We start from the raw sequence: 26,564 nt of genomic DNA on the forward strand, positions 1-26,564 counted from the left end.
TGACACCCAGGCAGAGTGCCACTCTCTCCAGCCTGGCCCTGAAGACCCCCAGCTGCTCCCACACACATACACCCCAGGACTGGCTCTTAGCCTGTCCCCAGCCTCTATCCCTCTGGCCCACCATTGCTTTCACAGAATGTGGCTCCGAGTCCTGTCACAAGGCACTTTGACCTGACTTTGAGGGCCCCGCTCACTTCCCACCACCACCTGGTGCCCACTCTGCTCAGCTCAGTCATCTACCTCTGTCCTCACTTCCCCCCCACTACAGTCCCCCTCTGGCCCCTGGACCACCATGCTGCTACCTCCCATCCTGTGCACCCCCTCTGGTCCAGACCAGACTAGAGGGGCACCCCATCTGGAAGGCCCCCTGTACTCCTCCTGCCTGCTCTGGTCCTTCAGGCCTAGAGCTCCTTTCCCTCGTGCCTCATCTCCTTCCATGTGCATGAAGGAACACCTGCTGAATACTGGCCAGAGCCACAGGAATGAATCAGACACAGCCTGACCTCAAGGGCCCCCTGCCCAGGTCTCTCAGTGGCCAGTATGCAGCAGTACACAGGGAGCCCCAGGAGGAGACCTCACCCAGCCAGGAGGGTCAGGACCATCAGGAAGAGGCCAGTGAAGAAGAAAAGGGAAAGGGACTCCTGGAAAAGGGCATGAACAGGAAGAAAGCAAGAAAGCCTCGAGGCAGCTGCAGGGCATTCTGTCTGGCTGGGGTGGGGCTGCCTGGGAGGACAACTGGGGGCTCAGCTGCCTTCTCCTCCCCAGGACTCTGACCCAGGAGGACCCAGGTGACAACCAGATCACACTGGAGGAGATCACACAGATGGTGAGCAGGGTCAACCTCCCCTCACTCACCAAGGCAGCCCCCTTTTGGTCCTCCCTGCCCCTGACCTCCCAACCAGGCATGGCCACCCATGTATCCATTTCCTGTGGCTGATGTAACAATAAGCCACAAACTGGGTGACTTAGAACCCTGGTTCCTATACCTCTGATCCTCTCCTGTCTCACAATCCTCCTCCTGATTCCTAGGACTGACTGTTCCCACCTGGGGTACACATGGGGATCACCAATGGAGCAGCAGCACCCTGCCCATACTCTGTCCTGGGGCAGCACTGCAGGGCTGGTGCCCCGCCCCCATCCACATGTGCCCTTCAGGCAAGGAAGTTGGTTCCCCCAGACCCCACTTCTTCCAGACTGACCCTCTGAGGTCAGAATGCTGGGTCAACCCTCGCAAGCGCCTACCAATGGAGCAGACGCAATGGCTCCTTGAGAGGCAGGCTGGAACATTTGCCCCTCAAGAGAGAGAGACCCCTTGTTCCTTCGTGAATAGCCTGAGGCTCTTTCAGAACTGAGCCTTCAAACATCCCAGAACCTGGCTGGGGCAGATGCAGATTCAGACTTCCAGAGAGGAGAGAAGCTTCACCCCAGGAGGTTCCTCACAAGCCTGATGAAATGTGGCCCAGGCCCTTGGCTCTGACCTCTGCTTCCAGGGTCACCCTTCTTCTTAGGCCACACCTGAAGGAAGCAGAAGGCCACCTGTCCCCTTTTGACCAGTACACCTTCTCCTGACTCAAAGCCTGGTGCAGGCCTCTGTGCTGCTCAGTACCGTGGGCATACCCCAGCCTGACCTCCTGGACTCACCCCAGTGGGGCCTCCTGGATTAACCCTTGGACTTGACTATACGATCATCCTTGGCCCAGCCCCTGGCGACCAGTGTTGTTCTCTCTAGAGTGAATATGGCTGAACTTTCTGCCTGTATTAATGCATTCACCTGCTTCAGAGACTGAAGTTCCCCTCCCTGTGAACACACAGGGGAAAGACCCCATGCAATGTCCTTGCCCTGCAACAGGGCAACACATAGCCTTTGTTGCCTTCGTTCCCTCAGCCTTCCTGAGAACTCTCATCCCCGAAGACATGGGGTTCCCCACACCTGTGTTCCTGCAGCTGGGCTCTGTTCTGTTCCCTGGTGACTCTGGCAGGAAGCATCCATGGCACCCCCCCACTCCCACCCCCTGCCCAACATGCACACACAAGCTGTTTTCCTGCACCATTCCTGCTCCATCCACATGGTGGGCACCCTGCACCTGAAGTCAGGGTCTGTGTGTTCAGGTCTGTGTATCTCTATTGTCTAACCCCGGCCTGGCGATGCAGACCTCAATGTTTAGAGAAGAAATGGGAGTATTGGAGGGAGGAAGACACTGAGTCCAGGAGAAATGGCTTGTTCCCTGGGTGTGGATAGACCCCGCTTCCCTTGCAATCAATGCAGATGGTCTAGGGTGCTCAGCCCAGCCCACCGGAACTTCTAGGCAGGGAAAGCAGAAGTCATGAGTGGTTTGTGGCAGGTCCTCCTGTGAGCCCACATACCCATATGGACTTACCCCTCTATGTCCTATATGGCCCATTTGGCCCCAAGGGTGTAGGGATGCAGAGGATCCTTGTTCCACACTCATCCCTCTGTGAACACCAGCTGCTCCTAAGACCAACGCGATTGTCCCTTCCCTCTCCTCCTCCACCTCCCTCCAGCCCTCTCCAGATCCAGCAGACTGTCTGTGAGTCATTCTTGCTGGAGGTCGGCAGCCCCCTGCCCGCCACTGTGTCTCCCTCTTCTCTCATCCCTGCCATGGGCTCCACTATTCCTGGCTGATGTTTCCCTGAGAACTTGCCCTAGTCAATGGGCCCAGACTGTGGGCCCCCTTAAAGGTGATGTCCCAGGTGCTAGGGCCATGGTAGTCCAAGACCTAGGCCAGATGGCTGTCTCCTGGGCACAGGATAAGAACACTGTCCCAGGTGATAATCATACCTGGGAATGCACACTGACTGATGACTTTCAAAAGGAAATTGTATTGGGGTGGTCTGGAGCCCAGACAGCAGGGAGTCACCAACACATCCTGGAATCAGATGACCTGAGCTCAGCAAGCCTCCATTGTCCCAGTGGGATGGTGGTGGCTCCCTGGCAGAGTGCCAACTGCACAGAATGATCCTGAAGCACAGGCCACACACACAAGGTGCATCAAGTGCTGGGGCTCTGCTCCCCTTCCCCTATTCTCCCCTTGTCATATCCCATCCATTTCCCCTGCCACCAGAACTGAACACAGCCCCTCAGTGAGGTGGCCAGAAAGCCTGGAAGTGTCCCTCTTGGTCCTAACTCAAGACCTTGCTCCCTTAGGCAGAAGGTGTGAAGGCTGAGCCCTTTGAAAATCACTCGGCCCTGGAGATCGCAGAACAGCTGACCCTGTTGGACCACCTCGTCTTCAAGAAGATTCCTTATGAGTAAGTGGGCACGGGCATTAGTTCCTCCCTCTCTTGCTCCTCAGGCATCTCCTCAGCACATCCCTGAGACACAGGAAGCAGGTTCCCAGAGCTGCACGGACCCTCCATGTCCCAGAATAAAGATGCACGGATTCCCTTCCTTCCCCTAAGTTCTTTGTCTACTTATCAGCTGCCCACGTGCACACGTACACAGGCTTTTCCAGGAGCAGCGCTCAGAACCCCTATTCTAAAGGTCTAGAAAAAGCTGTGTTCATGTGTGTATGTGTGTGTGCACATAGACATGTGAGAAAATATGCACACAGGCATGTGTATGGGCACACAAGTGTTCACATGCAAGCTCCAGGCACAGACTTTGGGGACAGCTCCAAACTTTGACTAAACCCCAAGGCCTACCAGCTCTGGTCGGTAGTCATCACCTGCAGTGTTCACTGTAATCATACTGCTTAGGTAATTTTGCATCCCTCTTTCTTTAACAAGTGTAGAGAATTCTCTAGCAGCATTATAAAGTCACAGGGTGGTTTTCACTTTTCACTTTTATATTTAAAACTGAACTTAAAACCAAATATCCCTGTAACGAAATATTTCTCTGAACTTCTGACAGTTGTTCCAGAATAATTTTCCCAAATTGGAATCTCCAGATCAGAAGCTACACATCATGCAGGGCTTTCAGTCTCTGCTTTCCAGAAAGGGGGCCTGGCACCCTCACAGCCCTCACCCCCCAGAGTGCAGCCTCACCTAAATGAGGACACTGGCATTTTGAAAACTTGCCACATCCCCGGATGTAGAAATAGTCATCATTCCTGATGTGCTCCCTCCAGGAGGAGAAGCAGGATGTGTTTTCACACCTAGCCTGTCTCCTCCCAGCCCTGCTGCCCTTGAGATTCTGCCAGGTGCATCTCCTCACCATTCCATCAAATCAGGAGCCTGAGTAGCCTGTGGCTTTCCTTGAGGTCCTCTGTGCTGCTGGGTTGGCTTGAAGGCAACCTTGTCCTTCTATCCAGTCCTTTTTTTCTGGCCTCAATTGACCCTATTCCACAGACAAATCCCTGCATAGTCAGTAAAATGTGAGTTCTCCCTACAGCGAGCAAGACTCCTGACAAGATCTAATGTGCCCCCCCTCACAGCTGAGGATGGTCCTCCCAAGCCTTGTCTTATTTCAGCCTCACAGTGACCCTGTGAGGAAACTGCCCTGGTTATTCCCATTTTACAGTTGGGAGAACTAGACCCTGAGGCATAAAGGGCTTGCCTGAAGCCACACAACCAACACAAGGCAGAGCTAGACTCCAGTCCAGGGTTCCTTCCTCTCCAGAGCTCTGAGGAAGGTAGATCTCCCATAAATGGCAACCTCAAAAAACAAAGAGGGCTGGGGGTGGAGCTCAGGGGTAGAGTGCCTAGTACTCAATCCCCAGCACCTCACCCCCCTGGGTTTCCCTTTCCTTCCTGCAGGGAGTTCTTCGGACAGGGCTGGATGAAGCTGGAGAAGAACGAAAGGACGCCTTACATCATGAAAACCACCAAGCACTTCAATGATGTGCGTATGGGCGGCAGCATCTTTCTCTGCCCAGAGTTTCTTCAGCAGGACCCTCAAAGGGTTGAGTGGAGGGCAGACTGAACACTGGCAGGAGCCAGGCCACCTGGGTCCTCTCTGGTGTCCCCACCCCCAGCCATATAACCTTGGGCTGGTGACTTATTCAGTCTCAGTTTCTCCACCTAATAAATGGGCTGACCACTGAAAGGTCACATGACAATTAACAGGGACAATCAGAGAAAGACACTAAGCCCAGCCTTGGTTCCCAGGGAGCCCTCCCTCAAACCTGTGATTACTGAGAGGAGTCACCTGAGAGCAGATGTAGTGATGAGCCTGATGGAAAGGAAGGGAGGAAAGGGTTGTGCTTCTGCTGTGCTGCTTACCTTTTAACCTCAACTCAGTGTCAGAAACAAGGACTGTTAGGCTGGGGAATGGAAGACACCCTCCCTCTAATGCATACACATATTACCCAGCACCCTCCAAACTTCCTGAAATGTTGACTAGGAGCTTAAATTACCCTGGAAGTGATGAAGTGATGTTCTTACCACCCTCTTGACTTTCATGACGGGTAACTAGACCCCACAGGATCACATTAAGGAGACCAGAGACCCAGAACCAATAAGGGGCAAGGCTGGGTTGAAGCCAAGGGCTTGTGAATGTCCCTAGGCAAGATCAGGATGGCCTGGTATCTGACTTCGTCAGTCTCTGTCTCCTACTTTATCCCCTATTCCCACCCCCTATGCTTTCTTGGGGATGAACTGTAGAGATACCAAAACAGCAAAGCAGCCCCTTGTACATAGCACAAAGGACCTGAGGTAACTCTGATTAGGACACTAAGATCAGACGGGAGCATCCCATACACCCAGCTCCTAGAAGCCCATCTCAGAAAAACATAAGAGCAGCAGAGATCAGAGGCCAAACAGGTCTCAATCTGCTAAGGCAAGAGTCTCTTCTGCATGGAATGTTGGCAAAGTTCCCTGTAGTAGTTGCCCCTGGTTGATTTCCTGCCTGGTGCCTAGCACGGCGCTTTACATGCATAATAATCTCATTTAAAGCTCACACCAAGCCTAAGGGATGGGGGCTGTTTTCACATTTGAGATACTGAGAAGCTGAGGCTCTAGCAGAGTGTGTGGCCGTGCATACCTCCCGTGCCTGCACTGTGGAAGATGGCCCATGTGAGAAAATCTCTCTCCCAGCAACTTCTCCATATTTGCTCAAGGTCTGCCCCCTGGATCCTTGGGACCCATCCACACCCAACCTCGTGATAGCTCTGAGAGCAATTTGCACTCAGCATCTTCATTCCTCTGAGTTTAATCATCAACATAAGAGCCTTTGATGGGTGGAGGTGGGAGCACATGATTCCACTTATCCTGACGACCTGCCAGGGCTCCAGAATTAACCTCAGCAGGGGATGGGCCCCCAGGCAAACACAGCCCATCCTGGGCGGGTCCTTGGCAGCCAGGAGGAACTGAAAAGACCCACTATTATAGCAGAGGGGAGGAGCCATCTGGAGCCTTCCAGTCCTGGGCACCAGGTGGTTTTCTGTCCTGAACAGAGAGCAGAATGGCTATCCCTGTGTCTCCCAGGACAGAGAGCAATGGAGACCAGACAGAGCTTTAGGAAACAGGCTGCCAGAGGCCTAGGTCTGACCATGCCTTACACACACGTGCACAGTGCCAGGCAGCCCGACACTGTCCTCTCCCTTGTGCTGTCCCACTGTGTGCCCAGGACTGTTTAGGACAAGACAAGAACACAAACTGATCATTCACTTTTTACTGTGTGGCAGGTGCTATGCTCTAAGGGTTTCATAGACATCATCTCACTTAATTCACTATTCTCATTTTATAATGGGAGAAACTGAGACTCAAGGAAGTTAAATTGCATCGCCCATATTACACAGCAGGAAAGTCCCCTCTGAACCCAGGGACAGCCTCCAGAGGCTGCCTCGTCACTCCTTGGCACTTGGCCGTCTGTGTTTAAATCATTCTGTATCCTGAGATACAGAATGTGTGTCTCGATGACGGTGGCTTTCTTAATGTCCCCCAGGAATAGTCCTCTTTGCTATTTTCCAGCCCTTCTGCCTTCCATGTCTTCACCCTTCTGACTGGTACTAGCTAAGATCTCCAGCATGAGGGCTAGACCTGGGGGAGACAAGCAAGGTGGCCAGGGTGCAAAACGTAAGAAGCCATTCACCCTCCTGGCAGTTGCACACTGGGACCTCAGGTGCCTCATCCTAGTCCCCACCCTTTCCAGGACAATGTGGAACGGAAACAGTGACAGCGTGTCTTGTTCTTAGTGTTAAAGGGAATGCTTCTGCTATTTCCCCATGTAGATGGTGTTTGCTCCTCTATCAAGGTTTTTTTTAAAATCCTTTCTACTCCTGTGTGCTAGAGGTTTTCCCCATGATGAATATTGACTGTGTGTGTGTGTGTGTGTGTGTGTGTGTGTGTGTGTGTGTGAGAGAGAGAGAGAGAGAGAGAGAGAGAGAGAGAGAGACTGTGTGTTACTGACGATTTAACCCCAGGGCCTCACGCTTTGAGCTACATCCCTATGTTTTATTTAGTTTGAGACAGAGTCTCATTAAGTTGCCCATGCTGGACTTCTTGAACTTTTGATCCTTTTGCCTCAGCCTCCTGAGTAGCTGAGACTGCAGGCATGCACCAGTATGCCTAGCTGGATATTGACTTTTATCAAGTATTTTCCCTCTTGCTATGGAAATGGTCATATGGTTTTTCTCCTTTAGTCTATTGATATGGTAAATGACAGTTACACTCTTTTTTCTAATAATCAAAGATCTTTGCATTCCAGGGACAAACCCAATGTGATTGTGGTGTATAAATCGATATGTCATTTCCTTTCTTGTGTTGTCCATCTCTGGTATTAGTATCAAGGTAATGCTGGCATCATAGAATAAATTAGCAGGTATTCTCTTTCTCTTTTTTCTTAAAAAAAATTAGTATAGCTGAGCCAAGAGGCACATACATGTAATTCCCAACAACAGGAGGCTGGAGCAAGAGGAGCTCAAGTTCAAGACCAGCCTCAGCCACTGACACCCTGTTTCAAAACAAAAAATAAAAAGCTCTGGGGATGAAACTCAGTGGTAAAGAACCCCTGTGTTCAATCTCCAATACCAAAACATACAAAATAACTAGTATAACTTTTATGTAAAACTGTTTCCAAGTTCAGTGCTTTCTTGATGGAAAGATATTTTAACTACTACTTCAATTTATTTGGAGATACAATACATGCACTATTTTATGTTATCATTCCCTCCTGATTCTCTTGAGTAGTTTTACATGCTTAAGTAGTTCTACAGTACCTTTTTTAGAAATCTTTTTTTTTTATTTTAATATTTATTTATTTTTTAGTTCTCGGCAGACACAACATCTTTGTTTGTATGTGGTGCTGAGAATTGAACCCGGGCCGCACGCATGCCAGGCAAGCATGCTACTGCTTGAGCCACATCCCCAGCCCTCCTTTTTTAGAAATCTTTAGAAATTGTTTTGGGTGTGTGGATGTAGCTCAGTAGTAGAGAGCTTACCTAGCATGTGCAAAGCCCTGCATTTAATCTCTAGCATGTCAAAAAGAAAAAAAAATGGAAGAAATTGTTTTTTATAAGATTTGGTAGTAAAACCCCATAACTATTATTCACCTGCAAATATTCTTTTATCACCTTTTTAAAAATTAGTCTTTTTTTACTTTTATTTTAAAATAATTATATACATAGGAAGTTGCAAAGAAATTGCAAAGAGGTTGGTGCTTCATGCTACACCAACTCCTTGCAATTCTAGTTCCCTGCTGTCTGGCCCCAGTTTCCCACATTCCTAGCTACTCAAAATACAACCCACACTTGAATTATTTGTGGAATGTGATTTTTGGCTGGGTTGAGGTCTCTTCTACTGTGTATGTGAGGTGAGCAAAGCCTCAGACTGTATGTCTAACCAAGCAAGACATATGGAGGGAGATTCCCTCAGAGCTTGGCCTTTTGTAACTATTGATTGTTCCAGATAAACTTTAGAATCTAGAACTTTGTCAAGCTCTAGAGGAAACTCCCTCTGGGTTTTAATTGATTACATTAAAACTCATGTATTAATTTTGAGAAAAATTGTATGTTTATATTCCCATTTGGGAACGTGATCTCTTTCTCCGTTTTTCAAGACTTTTATACCCTTTGGTGTCTGTCTTTTCCCTCCCATGTAAAATCTTACATGATTCTAAATTATTTAAGTTCCTAGGTAACTACAAATCCCCATTGTTATTTTGAAGATAATCTGTTTTTATAGTATTTCAAATTAGTTATTGCCAACTTAAAGAAAACTTCTCATTTTTGTATATTGAGTTCTTAACCAGTCATCACAATGAACTCTATTCTTGTTCTTGAAGTTTCCAATTCATTCTTTTGCCATTTTCAAAAGGCAGTCGTATCTGCAAATAATGATGTTTTGTCATCTTTATAATAATTATTCCTCTTATTTTTTTCCTGTCTCATTGCATTGGCTTAAAGATCAGTAACTTGATCGCTTCAGAAATCATCCGCAATGAGGACATCAATGCAAGGGTGAGCGCCATCGAGAAGTGGGTAGCTGTGGCTGACATATGTCGCTGCTTACACAACTACAACGCCGTGCTGGAGATCACCTCCTCCATGAACCGGAGTGCAATCTTCCGGCTCAAAAAGACATGGCTCAAAGTCTCTAAGCAGGTGCAGGCCAAGAGGGCTGGTACTGTTGCCACAGGGGTCTGGGCTGGAAGATCTGGGGCAGAGAACCAGAGCGCATTGGCATCCAGAAGGTGAAGACTGTGTTTAGGCCAAAAAGAGTCACATACTACTGTAACCAGGACCAGATATGCCGGCAGGACCAGATATGGGGCCCACAAATGTGGGAGTGGGCCCTGTGACATGTAATTCTCACGTCAGTAATTAATACCCCAAAGTGAGTAGTGGGAAGTAGTGATTATTGGCCTCAACACTCTTTTTCTTGGATTGGAACAAAAGTGGTGTCTTCATGGATATCTCAGCCCAGATCTTCAGTGCAGCTGAGATGATAAATGATCCCTTGTCGAAACTCTGATTTCACCAGCCCTCTGGCCACCAAAATTACTTGGTCCCTGTTACTCATGGGATAATTCATCATCTTTAATATGAGTTTGGTCTTTGTTCATTCAGAACATGATTCTGAAAAACTATAAGGTGAATTCCTTCTCAAAGGGTCATGACTGGGTAGCTTTCCTTAAAGGAGGTCATAATGAGGCACTTGGATCACTTACCTGGTATACATGGTGGATGTCCCAACCTGGGTGTTCACAGGAGGCTGGAAAAGCAGCCTAACCACTATGGATAGGGGAAGCCTCTAAAGGCACTGATACCTTGGCAACAGTGTCTTTGGTCCTTCAAATGGGTGGGCATGCAGGACCCAGTGTCTCCAAGGGGCCTGTCTCATCTGCACACTCTGAATTTGCATACTGTGTCCCCTTCACTGTTCTTCTTATCACCTGCCCCTCACTACCCTCTTCATGCCAATGGCTAGTCGTGATCCTACCTACCAATCCCGAAGCAGATCCATAAATCCTTCCTACTTAGATAAGCTGCCAAATCAGGAAAGTCCTGGGACATCTCTGGTGCCCTGACCCAGCCTTTCAGTCACTGTAGGCCCTGATTGCAGCAGGGCTGCAGAGTGTGCAGGGACAAGCCCTTGCATCCCGTGGAGGTTAGTGTGCTTGCTTCTTGGCCCACAAAGATGCCAAGATCATGATAAGAACCATGAAAGATGTCATTGTTGTTAGTGGGCTCAGGAAAGAACAGAGGCAGGGGACACAGGAGCTTCGGGCTACAGGGACATCCAGCCACACATGGCACATGCTATCATAAACTGTTGAAGTCAAGATTGAGCTCTGCAGAGCCACCAAGTCATCTAGGCTGATTTGGCCTACCAGGGTTCAAGCAGCAGGGTCTAGGGGTCTCATCCAGATCAATATCTTTCTTTTCCTATCCTGTACTATCAGGATTACATCATCATTCCAGAGGTTCCCCAGATCAGGCTTCACTTTCCCACCCCATGGGGATCTTCCTGGAACCTATACTCTACATCTCTTGGCCTCTCATTCTACAGTATCACCCTCCTCAAGGAGTTGGGAGGGATCCACCTTGGCCATCCTAAATCTACCATTCACTCCCAAGAGTGAAAATCAGGGGAAGTTAGTGTGGTCAGTGTATGCAGCGTGGCCTGCAGTCTAGGATGTCATTCAGGAACTGTTCCAAAAACCAAAGATGCCTCTGGCAGTATGTCCAGGCCTCCACCCTCTACAGCAGCTTCTCCCAGCCCTCAGTTGTGCACAGTAGTTGTGTATCTGCAAAATGCCTGGCTACAAGGGCTTCTGGGAGTCCCTGGCCAGGGCCTGATCAGCACCAGCCAGGGGCAATTCATTGTATGACTACAGGTATCCGAGGGACACTTGTAACCCATGAAAATGGCCACATTTCTTAGAGACCTGAAACAGTCTAAGCAGCTCATTTTTATCAGTTTCTTAAATCTGCTGGCCCAAAGCAGAAAAGCATTTTGTGAAGTCCAGTGCAGTCCTGGACAAGAAACAAGCAATCAAATGTACTTTGGAACTTTTCATTTCTCCTCTCTTCTTTCAACCTCTCTCCCCTCCCCTTTGCCAACAATTATGCTTCTTCAGGAAAGGATCTGATGAGTGATAGGATGGCAGGAGAGGATGGCACTGATGAGTGACATGGTTTCGTTTGCTGCCCCAGGATGGTTGTATATATGAGGACAAAAGCCTCTTTTTGGCTAACAACACATTTTGGCCTCTTTGGGAGGAAACATTCTTGGCCTCTAGAGTCTTCCATTTGTTGAACAGGAAGGGGTGGGAATTTGGAAGCCATATAGCCATCTTTCTTCCTGACACTGCCTCCAAGGCAGAGTCTTTGCTTGATCCCTGGTTTCATTGGCATAAGTCAAGCCCACTGGCATCCATATTCCAGCAGAAATGCCCAGGATTGAGGGCCTGGTACCCCAGGGAACATCAAAGGATGGCAACCTTCAGCCCAACCAGATGATACTTGAGCTGCTTGAGAGCGAAACACACTTTTTTTTTTTAGTTGTTGATGGACCTTTATTTTATTCGTGTATTTATATATGGTACAAACCCAGTGCCTCACACATATGAGGCACGTGCTCTACTGAGCCACAACCCCAGCCCTGAAACATACTTTTTGAGTAGCACTTGGGAAAATTCTGTGGCCTCCCAGCCCATGTGGCTCCTGCCTGGATAGATGGCGACAGCTTAAAAGGAGCAGACACAGGTATATGAAAGGGATCAAAATGTGCTCAGCTCAGAGACATCATTGGCCCCAGATGTTTTCAGAAAAACCATAGCTCAGAACAGCCACTGTACCTTTTCATAGCCTCAAAGCTCAGTGGTACTTCACCCAGAAGTATGTGGCCACCAGGACCTTCTGATCTAGCTTCTCTTGTGTCTCCCAAAACTCTACAATATCTGAACTAGCACTGCTCTTAGGGAACACTTGGATCACCCCTCTCATTTTCTAGGTGAGAAACTGAGGCCCATCAAAATGCATGGAGTGGTGATTTACCCATGGGCATGTCAAGGGTGGGTGACAGAGTCCAGGGAGGCCCCAGGTCTTCTGATGTTCTGTTCCCATATCTGACCTCAAGTCATCTCAGGTCATTCCTCTGAAGGTGGGTGGACAAGAAGAGGAAGGAGGGTGCAGCTCTGGGAAGGGATCAAGGCAGGAAGGAAGCAGAGGCCCTGGGCAGAGGCTGGCATGCGTAGATAGGCTTTGCCAGGCATCTGAGAGCAGACTCTCAAGGAATGCAGAATCACCTGACTTGGTATGGGTGGTGCCATCCTGGTGCATGTCTCTGTCACCAGATCCAGAATACATTTCTGTTTTGATCAGAGTCAGTGCACACCAGACACTAATATTTCTTCTCCTTGTTGATGAGGCACTAAACCAAATGGGGTGTTCTGCCCTTTTTTTCCCTCAAAGGGTGTACATTGATTCCATCTTCCATCAGCATGGATACTTAGTTTGTCATTCATGGGCTTATTTCTCAGATTAAATCTGACCTAGCACATCTACGGCCATGACCTCTTCCAGGCTAATGAGTGCGTCTGGTGACCCATGGCCATTCTCCAGCATAGTTTCTCAGCCACATTCTGGATTTTTGAGGACCAGAGCTAGAAAGGAAGTCACAAATCATCTCACTCTTTTATAAATGATGTAGCTGAGAACCCCAGAAGTGAAGGGACTTCCCTCAGACCACATCTGAAAAGGAATGCAAGCCAGACCTAACACAACACTGGTCTCTTCAGGCAAACTCCAGCCACTGGAACTCGGCTCCAGCTGATGGGTGGGCTGGGCCTGGGATGATCATGTGGCAACCCTTCAACCTGGGGTTTCTTCTTCTCCACCCAGGCCTTGTCTTCTTTGATGATCAATTCATCTGCCATCTTTTGTCTTGAGTCTTAAATTTGGAAGTGTTTCTGGCACATCAGAGTGAAGGTGTGAGAAGATGGTCACATCCTTTGGATAGAGTTCATGTGAAGTATGATAATAGAAAATCAGCCATTTTCTGCTCAGAACACAGGCTTTCTGGAGTCACCCACCAAATCCTTCTCGCTACCTGGTTTAGGATCCAGCAGTGTTTCTGAAGACCGAAGCACATTCAGGCTTCCACACCCACTTCTGTACTCTGAGAAATGTGTGTGAGGACCAACACACATAGTGAGGGCCCAGGCCTGACTCCTAAGGAGGTGGGGGCAAGATTGCCAGACACAAAAAGTTCCCAAATCCAAAGCAAATATGGCTCTGGCACCCTGGAGGACAGCATGCTGGAGTGTGGGCCAGAGCCATGGGCCTTGATGTGTGCTGTGTGTTAGTAAATGCTTCTAATTCCTTCTAGACAAAAGCTTTGATTGATAAGCTCCAAAAGCTTGTGTCATCAGAGGGCAGATTTAAGAATCTCAGAGAAGCTCTGAAAAAGTAAGTTATGTGTCATTTTGTCACTTTTCTGTTTAAAGTTGTAGAACTGCATTGCAGAGACATCCACATGCCACACCAGCCAGAGCAGGAGGTCTGTTTGTCTGTCTTTCCCTCTGTCTTCCCACAAAACCCCTAGGATTCCCAGACCCCAAAGAAGGGTCAGCTTTGTCCTCTACCAGAGAAAGTCCAGGGTTTGGTAGCATTTCCTAGGAGAAGCAGAGGAGGGACACTGGAATCCCCAGAAGCATGGTGGCGGTGCTGATGACAATAGGGGTGCTCGATACCTTGATTCTCAATGCACTTTTTTTTTTCTTTTAAGAATTCGGACCTCAGAGTATGTCTTCAAGTCAATGTGTTTAATGTGGTTGTCTTTTCTTTTTTCTTGAAAATGAGTCATCAAAACAAGAGTGCAGATTACAGACAGTGGCGTCTCAGAATCAAAGAAATACATTTTTACCAAAAATCACACCTGTTTGCAAAGAGCCTTCTCTACCCCTCAACACTACCTGTGAGGCAGCTTTCTCCACCCTGCACTCTTGTCACTCTGACCAGGATGGTTCGGTTGTAGGGGCTGTGTTATACACTATGGGATCCTTAGCAGCATTCCTGGCTTCTACCCATGAGATGCTAAGACCCCCCTCCAGAAATGTCTCCAGACATTGCTGAAATTGCCCCTCCTGAGAACTACTACCCTAAGGCAGCTCCTCCCATCCTGTTTTTCCAGAAAAAAGCTGAGGAGCTAGTGGCTTGTGCCAAGGACACGAGGCTGTAGCACTAGAGCCCAGACTAGGCCCAGGCAGGCCTCCAAGGCCAGTGCTCTGAGGTTTCCCTTGAACTGTGTCCCATGAGGTCTGGGCAGCCTCTTCCAGGGAAGCAGTGGCTCCGCCCACTGAGCACTGTGGCCACGCCCTCATGAAATGTGGGCTTTGCATGTGCCGCTGCCACTGGATGCTTCCCTCAGACTTCCGCACGGCTCTACCCTCTTTTCATCGTTGACTGTTCTTTTCCCTCCTTGCCTGGCTGGCTACTCACTGGAACTTTGAGAGGCCCTGGGAGACCTGGAGTGCTGGTTCCCTATAGAGTCAGGAATCCTCTCCTCCCTTCTGTAAGGGATCTCATGACCCCTGCCGATAGAGGTCCCACTGGAGGTCCCCATCCCTGGCATCTGGGACTGGGACAGCCAAAGCCTCCAGCCCTTGACAGTGGCTTTGATGCCTGCCCACTCCTACTCTGCCGGCCTCATCTGCCTCCTGTTCTTGTTTCCTTCCCGCCTACTCAATCCCTCCTTCGCCAGCTTCCTGTGTCATTGCCTTGACCATCTCCACTTTGTGTCCTCAGACAGATGTTCCACCCATCTGTGCTGTCCGGCCGTCTCTCCTCCGCCCGGGCTCCTTGGAGCCCCTGTGGACTGTGCTTGTGGGGAAAGCCCCACCGTGCATTCGGCAACTTGTCCGTCTGCCCCCGGGCGCCGCTCCATCCGCCTCCTTCACATGGCTTCTTCGTCTGCCGCAGCCACCGCCACCTCCACTGCCTCCGTGGCCCCCCATTCTGTCTGAGTCCCCATCCTGACTGTCTTCCCTCTTTCAGGTTACCTGTGGGCCTGTGTAAGTGCCTCCCCCAGGCCTCTCGGCTATAGCACAGGGCAGAGGTGGCCTTTGGGCATCCTGGGAGCTAAGACCTTTATGCAAACCAGGTTCTAGCCTTGTAGGGCCAGCGGTGCACAGGAAGGAGGCAAAGAGAGCCTGGGCCAAGCCTGCCCTGTTCCTTTTCTTCTAAGGCTCTAAGGATTCATGTAGAGCAACATTGGGTGAACCCTGTCTCAGCAGGCTGGGGACAATAGGCAGAAGAAACAAGTTAGTAGTCTGCAGGCATAGTCGGTGACCCACCCAGACAAGACCCTGGGATGGGTCTCACTGGGTGGGTTCTCAGCCCCATTCCTATGTCCTGTCATTAAAATCTCCACTCTTGTGCCAGCACCAGGCTGGAGAATGGACTTACTGCCTTTACCAGCCAAGGCTTTACTCCCAAATCTTGCACCCCAGCCTCCCAGCCAAATTCCTAAATATCCCCTGGTCCACCTACAACCCTCACCATGGGTACCCCTTCAGCTCCCTGCCTAGCCACCCCAAGAATGACATTAGCACCCCTTCTTATTCCTTGAAAATACACCATTGCAAAGCCCACAAAACTGTCCCCACATGTCAATTTCTCAATGATCAGAACAGCTCCATGCACTAAATTTTAGCAGTAAAATTTGGTCATTTCTGGTTTTGACATATCTGTACCATATCTGTACCAAGATATGTACCATGTACATATCTTACATATCTGTACCATTTGTCTTAAATTAGAACAGGAAGTCCTTGATTTAGAGAAATACAGAGGACAGCCTTTTACCGTATGTTCTTCCCCTAAATTAAGAAAGGAAACTACCCTGGAGGAACGTGACAGCCAGCTGACCATTAGGCCATCCCCCTACACTCTTTAAATGGGGTAACAATCTGTTTATCTTTGTGAATACCATGAATCCAAAGGCTGATGTTCTGGAGCTCCAGAGTTTTGAGGCTTCGGCAAAGTCAAATACCTGTTTCTATCTTGGTACCTAGGGGGCAAAAAGCAAGATGGGGCTTCCACCCCACCACACTGAAATATTTCTTACAAAGTCCAAGGTCCTAATTGCCCTATAGCTTATGCTAGATCTATGGACCCTGAACCTTAGGGATTTAGCCCACAGAGCCCAGCCCCAAGTGCCCCTCAAGCCCTCCCTGAATGCCCCTCACCACACCTTGAGATGGGAGAAGGAAAGGAGGTGCCCAACCACACCAGCAGAGACAGATGACCTGACCCAGAGAAGGGAGAAGGTGCAGGGGTCAGGAAGGACAGGGATGCCATATCATGGGCCTACTTCCTGAGGCTTGGCAATGAGCAGGCGGGACAGACTCACCTCACTTTCGGTGCCTGGCACAGCTTGACCTCTATTATGTTATTTCACCTGACATCATCAAGAACTTCTTGATAGAAAGAAACATCAATCAAGCCTGGGGACTCAGAACGACCACAGGCAAGGCTCAGATGGCAGGTGTCACTAGGCATTAGGGTGCCACCATAAGGCACTGACCAGGAAGCCAGCTACAGCTCTTAGGATGGGGGTGGGGTGCTTCCTGCTCTGCCCCCTAAAACATTTGCTATAGGCATGCAAGAGCTCTGCTAACAGAGGAAGCACCCCACAGTCAGCTTTGCTGGGTAAACCCTGGCCAGGGGCAAGGCTGGATCCCACCTGAGATAACCAAGATGCCCCCATAAAGGTTTAGAACAGGCCAGTCTTTTGATATCTTGCCACTATGGAGCCTCCAAAATGCTTCCCTTGTCATTCAGAGGCTCAGAGTGGTTCAGTCCCCAGGCAGGGTGCCTTTGGAGCCCTCCGCCAGCCTTCTATCTCACTCTGCCAACCCCAGACATTTACCTGCAGGGCTTTGGGAGAGTGTGTGGGGCCGGGCGTGGGGAGATATTATTTTCTAGCCCCCTCATCCAAGGCCCCTCTCTATGAGACAGTAAATAGGGACAGAGTTTGATAGGGCTGCCAGCACCCTTGCAAATGATTAAACTGCAAATCAGTTTCCTTCTCACCATTGGATCGTGAACCCCCATAAACACCTCAGGGGAATCTACCCCTGATCTCTTTCTCTGGTCTCAGTATTCAGAGAACCTAAAAGGCTTTCTGAAACCCTCTGACCCTTTGGATTGTTCACAGTCAGTTGGCAATCCCCTAGCTGCCCCCTTCTCCTTTCTTCCTTCAAGCACCCCTGGGTACCTGGCTGCCATCCCATGAGGAGGTGACCAGTGGAGGGGGAGAGCATCCTGTGGAACCTGCACACAGCCGAATGCCCCACACAGACTTCCAACCCCAAGGCATGTCCTAGGTCTTTGGGTTATTTCTCCATCAGCTGTATGAGCCCAAGCCTCAGACCTGAGCATGATAGAGAAAAATAAAGACTGAGCACCTGACAGTCACCCACTAGAAAGGCTAGATGAACCCAGGGAGGTCCTCCAAGGTCCAGGATGAGCCTTACACTTATCTTATCATAGCTCACTGTTAAAAATATAGAGAGAAATAAATGATATAGATATATAGATATATAGATATAGATATATTATGAGCTGGGATGTGGCTCAGTGTTAAAGCACTTATCTAGCAAGCATGAGGCCCTGTGTTCCAGCCCTAGCACCACCCACCCAAAAAAAAGTGTGTGCATGTGTATGTGTGTAATTTGAAATTACAATCCTGGGTACAAATGCATATTTGTACCAAATATAAGAACAAATATTCAACAACATATCTACTTTTATTCCATGCAGTCAACAGGTATTATCTGTTCCACGTTTTTTCAATCCAGTCTACACCCTCCTAAGTTGATTTTGACTCCCATGACAGGACCAAGACTCAGAAAGCCCTCTCTCCACTGCTCTCTTACACCAGGTTTCTGCCTCTGTCACGGCTTTGCCATGCCCATGTGCCAACTGTCCTCGCGTTTACTTAGTAATCTCCTTGAACTCACTTATTCCCCAAAATAAACTTAAGATAATTATATGTGGTAACAATCAATGGGAAAATCAGCATATTTACTGTGAACACAAAGTTACCAGGTAAAAAATTTAAATTCTGTCTGGATTTTGATGCTTGCCAATACTCTGATAGTGATACTTGTTACTATTTGTTTAAAAAGGAGGAAAAGCAGGGAGAGAAGAATGATGAGTGTTGAAAGTGTTAAAGACATGCTACCCAAATGAGGCTATTTTGGAGCACCAAGGGAAAATTTGAAAATCTTAAGTTTCTTACCATGTGAATCAATGTTATTTAATATATGCATCACTTAAAATCAACTCCCAGAGCCAAGTGCAGTAGTGCATGCCGGCAACTTGGGAGGCTGAGGCAGGAAGATCACAAGCTCCAGGCCAGCCTCCCCAACTTAGCTAGGCCCTAAGCAAGTTAGCAAGACCCTGGCTCAAAATTTAAAATTTACAAAAAAAGACTAGGAATGTAATTCAGTAGTAAAGCACCCCTGGGTTTAATCCCTAGTGCCAAAAATAATAATAATCGACTCCCAGGCCACCTAAAATTTTCTTAGCTGGCATCAGTGCCAGTGTACATGGGGAACCTGAGGACCAGAGAGGAGAAGGCCAAGCCCAGGTCACAGAGCATGCAGGTGAGGGACAGGGCTGTTTCTGTTCTAGCTCTGCCATCCTACCTGCCTCATTCCCTCCAGCATGGCAGGATTATAAATGGCCATGAGGAAACCAGGAAGCTGGGCTGGAAATGAAGGTCACCTGCATCACTCACAGCAATTCCACCGACCTCTGTGTGCTGAGCTGAGAGCACCGTGTGAGGAGTCCCCTGAAGGGCTAAAGGGAGTCCTACCAGAGCATAGTGGCTGCTGGACTCCATCACAGGCCCCATCAGTCCAAGGTGTGGCCAGCCCATCACACCTAGTCCCCATCTCCTGAAAATGCAGATCTCTAAGAGTCCCCAGTCATGGAAACATCACCTAAACCCTACCCAGAAGCCACTTCCAGGAAAGTGAACTCAGAAGGCCAAGGTCTCTTGCTATGGTAACCCAAGCCCAGTGGAGGCAGAGGATGAATGTCAGGGAACAAAGAGGGAGAGGGTGCTGGACAGGGTGGCTGGCAGTAGAGCCCTCGGGGTAGGATCTGGATGGAGAGTAGTGAAAAGATAGCAAAGGTGGACCAGGAGGGAGCTGGGGCAGCAGAGTCCAAGGACTCTGACTGGGACGTAGGGCAGAGAGGTAGAGGGGGCCTTCTGACTCATTGAGACAGTTGGGACAGACCAGCCTGTGCAAGAGGCCCAAGCAGCACCCCATCACCCCCTCCCCAGAGGAGGGACCCCAGGCCCACTGGACAGTATTATTATGTACTATTATTATTGTTAAAGAGAAATTCTTTGCCTCTAGCCAAGCAAAATATGCATGGGGGCAGGGAGTGTTCTGTTCTTAGCAGAAGTTTCTTTTTTTAAGTGAAAAACTTTTGTTAATGTCATTTGCTTCCAAGTTGTGACCCACCCTGTGTCCCTTATCTGGGGATGTACCTCACCGACCTGGCCTTCATCGAGGAGGGGACGCCCAATTACACGGAGGACGGCCTGGTCAACTTCTCCAAGATGAGAATGGTGTGTTTCCCAGTGTGGCTGTGAGGGAGGATGGTTGGGGAAGGGGAACTAAAACCCAGACTCAACCTGGGGCCACTCAGGCTCCACCCCCAGCTCAGCCTGCTCCACATGCTTCCCCACCAGAAGCCAGAGTGGGCTGCTCCAATAAGAAGCATCACTGTTATTGGTGCATGGTAGCATTTGGTAGGTGCTAAGCAACAAGCTGAGGGGCAGGTGCTCTTATTATCTCCACTATACAGACTAAGGCTTGGTGAGGTCAGGTGATCAGCTCAAGGTTGCATCACAAGGGCAGAGCCAGGTCTGCAGCCCAGGTCGGTCTGACTCCAAATCCTGCACCTTCATTCACACCACATCCATTATTTTTCATAGAAACACTTGCTTTATGTGGCTAAAGTAAAGTCACTTATGCAGCACCTCCTAAATTTTCTCAAAAAAAAAAAAAACAAATCAAGAACGTGGGACGGGGTCCAAGAAAACTTCTCCTAGCTGGAGTGGGACTTCCGGCTTTTCCCATCCTCACTTCAACAGAGGGCCTCTGCTGTAAAATAGGACCCTAGTTTAATCAAAAGTGTTTCTCTATCAAAACTAAGTTAAAAGCCCTATCTTGGTGAGGGGCACTTTCACATCGTGTCTTACATATGTTAGACACCTAGATCCCTCCGACTTTTGCTGTTGTTGAAAGGTTTTGTATAGCAATGTTGAAAGTTTTTGCCACTGATTGAGGGAGGTTTTTATTTTTCCTCCTTTCAATCATTAGCGTAATCAGTGCATAGAAACTTGACAAGTATCACTCTTAGAAACAGGTTAAAAAAAAACTACAAGCCAGTTGTAGTGGCGCATGCCTATAATCCCAGCGGCTCAGAAGGCTAAGACAGGAGGATCATGAGTCCAAAGCCCATCTTGGTCACTTAGAGATCGGCCACTTAGAGAGGCCCTGAGCAACTCAGCAAGACTTTGTCTCTAAATAAAATATTTTAAAAAGGGCTGGGGATGTGACTCAGTGGTTAAGTTCAATTCCTGGTACCAAAATAGTAGAAAACTACAAGTGGACTGAGGTGCAGCTCCATGGTAGAGCTTGCCTGACAGGTATGAAGCCCTGGGTTCCTTCAGAGCACCACAAAAAGAGAGAGAGAGAGAGACATGGAGAGAGAAAGAGAGAAAAATGGGAAGGAAGGAAAGGAGGAAGGGACAGAGGGAAAACCATAAGGTACCTCAATGGGACCCTCCTGGAGGCAACGGGAATGGAGTTAAGAGGGTCTGACTTCAGACTTAGCACTGATGCTCTTCAGACCTGCAAAGGGTGGGGAGAAGGACAACTAAGAAAGCAGATTGTCTTCTAAAACTCCTTCCTTCCCACAGATATCCCACATCATCCGAGAGATTCGCCAATTTCAACAAACTGCCTACAAAATAGAGCACCAAGCAAAGGTAAGCGGCCAGCTTTACCGACTCCCAGCTCCTTCACAGTGACACAGCCTTCTGCCCTTTTCCCTGCACGTGGGCGGGCTTTCCCTTGCTAAATCCTCGGGGCCCAGCTCAAATGCCATCCCTGTAAAGAAGGTGTCCCTGCTCCCTGTCCCCCTGGTCAGAGCTGCCCCTTGTTCAAATCAGACCCGTCTTGTCTTATGATTCTTTTCTGATCTAACTTCCCAAAGGATAGTTCACAGATTGTCTGATCTCCCTTGGGCAAGAAATAAACATCTCTTTTTGAAAAATGCTAAATGGGAAGGATGGTGCACATCTATACTTGGAAGATTATAGATAAGTGAATTAGAAGGCTAAAACAGCAGGATCACAAATTTGAGGCCAGCCTGGGCAACTTAGTGAGGCCCTATCTTGAAAATAAAGATAAAAAGGACTGGGGATGTAGCTTGGTGGTAAAGTACCCCTGGGTTCAATCCCCAGTGCCAAATATATATATATATTGTCAAATCATTTCTTCTGTAATAAAAAATAATACTAAAACAAACTATCCATGTGATTCAGCAACATTTGGGGGACTATGTTTGTGTTCATCCAGCGTTGCCATGTAGACCACACAGGGGCTGCTCCCTCTAGAAAGCATTGTGGTCACATGGTACCCTGAAAGTCTCAGAATTTGCCAGCAAAATTCCAGGGTTCAGGCTGGGCATGGTGGCTCACACCTGTAATCCCAGTGGCTCGGGAGGCTGAGACAGGAGAATCGAGAGTTCAAAGCCAGCCTCAGCAATGGTGAGGCACTGAGCAACTCAGTGAGACCCTGTCTCTAAATAAAATACAAAATAGGGCTGGGGATGGGGCTCAGTGGTTGAGGGCCCCTGAGTTCAATTCCCGGTAACCCCCCCAGAAAAAAATTCAGGATTTTATTCTGTCTCCAGACACTTCTTTAAGCATTTCCTGAAGCTCTACTGTACAATATAAGTAAATATTATGGCTCTTCAAACTTCTTTCATTAATAGCCTTGCCACAGTGGTATCTGCAGTGTCCCACTAAAGAAAAACATATGAGGGAAATTTATCTTGACTATGCTTATTAAGGAAAGAAACTAACTCATCAGTCTGCTCAACCCCAGAGGGTTTGGGAACATAGAGAATTGTATATTAAAGAAAGGACTGTTCCCACGGAGCACAAGCTAAGACTAAAAGACTAGCCTCTTTCACATGGTGGTAAATCACCATATCTTTATCCACAGGTATGGGTTAAACCAGACTGTGACATCTTAAGTCATCTTCCTAGAGGTGGTGGGAGTAAGCTCCTAAGCAAACTTAAGAGTCATCTCATCTATGACTATTAATCAGCATCCTAGATGGTTGGTTTCAACCCTCACAGTGGCAGAGTCAGTTAGCCAAGACAAGTCACAAGGCTCGACTTTCCCAACTATCAGAAGATTCTCAAATGTGTAATAAGAAGTACTTTTTTTCCCCCCACTTTCTGCTCTGGGTTTCTGGGTGGGGGTGGAGGATGAACATTTGCTCCAAACAGCTGACAAATGAATCTTGGAAAGACACTTGTTGGAGCTGGGAGCTGCCCACAAGATTTAAGTTCTGCTCTCTTGCTTTACAAGAGAGAAGGGAAGAGAAGAGGGAGAAGGGAAGAGAAGAACCTAATTCACAGGGGTGAATCTTCCTGACTTTACACTCCAACATTTTGCCCCAGAGTGAGTCACATTAAGGCCAAAACAATGGAAGCTCTTTCCTCAGGCAGCTCGGTCTCCATTTGCCCCTCTTGGATGAATATCTCACAATACATCATCCTAATATTTGCATACATTCTGTCCAAACATTCTATTAGGAAACTTTTCAACAGAAACACTGAGGAAACTGTGAATGCCCATCCACCTGGCACTAAGAATCAACAATTGCATCTCAAAACTTGTGTCCTGATAATTCAATACTATCCTTATAAGAGAAAACAACATATATACATATATTTACACATGTAACTTAAAGAGTTGTCACTTAGTGCCGGTGAATTGTGCACTTAATAATGGTTTAAATAGTGCATTTATCTTATACATACTATACCACAACAAAAGGGATATAGTATGTATAAGGAAAATCAAGGCATTAATACATTAATATGTATTTTCAATGACTTTTAACAACCTGATTGATATCTGAGGAATAGGAGTCTCACTGACTTTTTTTTTTTTTTTTTTTTTTGGTACTGGGGATTGAACCCAAAGGCACTTCCCATTGAGCTACATCCCCAGCCCTTATTTTTTATTTTGAGTCACAGTCTTACTGAGTTGTTTAGAGCCTCTCTTAGTTGCTGATGCTGGCCTCAAACTTGTGATCCTCCTGCCTCCAGAGTGGGCTACCACGCCCAGCTCACCAGCATTCTTTAAGTTCTAACAATGTTCCAAAGGATTTTTTGTGCTCTTGTTGGTTTTTTTGGTTTATAGTACTGGGTAATTGAACACTGTGCTTGCACCCAGGGCTTCAATCACAGAAAAGGACAATGTTAAACATGAGACTAAGACAGATGATATTAAGACAAACATTACCAAACACATTTCTTGCCTTATATGTGCCTAACCCCTGCAAGAGTCTTTGGGCCCCATGAGACACCTGGTGTCCAGTCATAGTACCATAGATTCCCATAGAGGCCTATAATCCTGCCCTCCCTCTTCTGCCCTCAGGTAACCCAATACTTACTGGACCAATCGTTTGTAATGGACGAAGAAAGCCTCTACGAGTCTTCTCTCCGAATAGAACCAAAACTCCCCACCTGAAGCCGACCCACCGGGACCTAGCCGCTCCCCTGGACACGTGCAATATGATAGTGTACATACTCGTTTGGTTTCTCTGGATTTTCCTCTTCCGTATGTGCTTCTCCAAGAATACAAATCCGTTCTCGTTCTTAGATTCCTGTAGAACCGGAATATGAATTTCTGCACTGTTTAAGACTCGGCCGCCCCCCACCCCCCTCTGCAGTGCCTGTTACCTCCAAACAGCTGTCCCTCCTCCCAGACCCTCGCTCTTCTCTTCTCAGGGGGAGACAGAACCCGGGAACACGAGTCTTACACTCCGATCCTGCTTCGTCCTTCCCGGCCCACGCCCCTGGGTGGGGTTGGCGCCCCAGGCACCTCCCAGCATGTTCCATGTAGTCGTTATAACTGGGTGGGGGGTGGGGGGAGGAGGGGGGGAGCCATACCCTCAAGTCCAGTCATTGACTACTCTTCCCGCTGACGGCGATGCCAATTTCCAAAGCTGCTTTCTCAGCCCAAATTGCAGGTCTCAAAAGTCCTCCCAGTAACCTGGCTGGAAGGGAGTCCTCTCTGCTGAGATCCACGCCTCTCGCACCAACGCTGCCACGTCAGGCACCACATGTTCCTCGCTCTAGGATTAACACTAGATAGCATGAAAACAGTCTCAGTCAAAGTGGACAAGGCCCTAGAACTTCCCTAGGAAAACGGAAGTCACAACACCCGGTCGCGGCGACCTTTGCCGACGGCTGCCCAGCACTCACTGGAAGTCAGGAACACAAAAATGTCACTTTTCCTCTTTGAGCCGCCTTGACGGTCACTACAAGCTTACCTTGAGATGCTCTAAGTCTGTATACCTTGTGATAATTAGTACCACACTGTAGAATTAGGAAATCAATAACCAAGTGTTTTTATTGCATATACTGTAGTCCTGTCTAAATGCCTTCTAGCAGGAATATAGTAACGTAGTGCTTATTCTGTGAATATTACCATGTATTTTTTACATTGTACAGTATAGAGAACACAGGTTCACTCAGAAGTGGCAGGCATGCTCCACTACAACAGACAGACAACTTTTGCTGTAAGCAATACCTAGTGGTATGAGAATTCTATTTCAAGTCCTAAAATATTTCAACTTACAGCTTGTTTGGAAAAAGAAATTTCCATTTTTTGTAAAAATATATGTTTCCTGATTACCTCTTGCTAATAAATCTATTCTATCTCAGGGTGAACATGAGTTTTGATGGGTTTTATTCAATTACTCGAGAAATATTTGATGAGTACTTGTTCCTTACCTTGCCCTGGGCTGGGACCAGAGATCCAGAGTGATAGGACATTGTCCCTGCTTTGGGGGAGACCAATAGTCTGATGAGCAAGACTGTTTTGGTTACCAATTCTGCCAGAAGCCAACCACTCCAAAATTTAATGGCTTAAAACCTTTTGGGATGGAGATCTCTGTGCCCTTTACCCATGCTGGGTACAGACCCTGGGGCAATGAAGGCACCAGGAAGAAACTGCATGTTTCTTCATCTGATTTATCAAAGAATGAAATCACAGAAATTTAGTTTTAAAATCTTTCTCATTTTTTTTAATTGTAGATGGACACAATATCTTTCTTCCTTCCTTCCTTCCTTTCTTTCTTTCTTTCTTTCTTTCTTTCTTTCATTCTTTTTCTTTCTTTCTTTCGTGCTGAGGATCAAATCCAGTGCCTCATGCATGCAAGGCAAGCACTCTACCACTGAACCACAACCCCAGCCCCAGTTTAAAGATCTTAATTGACTTTATTTTCTAGAATCCAACAACACTTCATTCCATAAAACAGAATGAGTGTTCCAATGGGATCAGCAGAGGACGTTGGTTTGATAGACAGAAAAGGGCTGATAAAACCAGAAACAAAGAACAAAAGTATTTGTCTTTTCAAAATTTCTTTACTTGTAAGGTAGAGGACAGGAGACAGAACAGTAGCAAAACAGCTGGTTGGTTAACATCAGGTTATCTTTGATTTTTTTTGGCCATGCCAAGGTTTGAACACGGGGTCTCCCACATGCCAGGCAAGAGCTTTATCACCGAGCCATACCTCAATCCTTTTTGCGATATCCCCAGCCCGTTTTTATTCTTTATTTTGAAATAGGGTTTTACTACATTGCCCAGCTTGGCCTTGAACTTGTGATGCTCCTGCCTCAACCTCAAGAGTAGCTGGGATTACAGGCCACATCAGGCTTAGGTTACCTCTTTCTATGTGAGGACAAAGTTGGAGAAAACCTCATTAACATGCCAGTTGAAACTGGCCTGTTTAGAAAATTTGGCTGTTATCTTTCATTCTCCTCATTTCTTGGAAGGTCAGATAAACAGCTTAGTTTGGGTTTGGTACTTAAGCATGAGTGAC

The 26,564-nt window shown here is 47.8% G+C and overlaps 1 protein-coding gene across 1 annotated transcript in view; it reads left to right on the forward strand.

The window, feature by feature from the left end:
• Rasgrf1 (Ras protein specific guanine nucleotide releasing factor 1) overlaps positions 1–25,410 on the forward strand; it is a 104,277-nt gene extending 78,867 nt beyond the window's left edge. Inside the window, exons 20-27 of the mRNA XM_005316870.4 lie at positions 766–826; positions 3,167–3,270; positions 4,717–4,801; positions 9,303–9,500; positions 13,732–13,811; positions 19,875–19,992; positions 21,352–21,420; positions 24,113–25,410. Of these exons, the coding sequence (XP_005316927.2) occupies positions 766–826; positions 3,167–3,270; positions 4,717–4,801; positions 9,303–9,500; positions 13,732–13,811; positions 19,875–19,992; positions 21,352–21,420; positions 24,113–24,205 (808 nt within the window). The 3' untranslated portion in view covers positions 24,206–25,410. The remainder of the gene's footprint in view (positions 1–765; positions 827–3,166; positions 3,271–4,716; positions 4,802–9,302; positions 9,501–13,731; positions 13,812–19,874; positions 19,993–21,351; positions 21,421–24,112) is intronic.
• The last annotated feature ends 1,154 nt before the right edge of the window (positions 25,411–26,564 follow it).

This window comes from Ictidomys tridecemlineatus, chromosome 5, assembly GCF_052094955.1.
Source record: "Ictidomys tridecemlineatus isolate mIctTri1 chromosome 5, mIctTri1.hap1, whole genome shotgun sequence".
Taxonomy (NCBI): Eukaryota; Metazoa; Chordata; class Mammalia; order Rodentia; family Sciuridae; genus Ictidomys; species Ictidomys tridecemlineatus.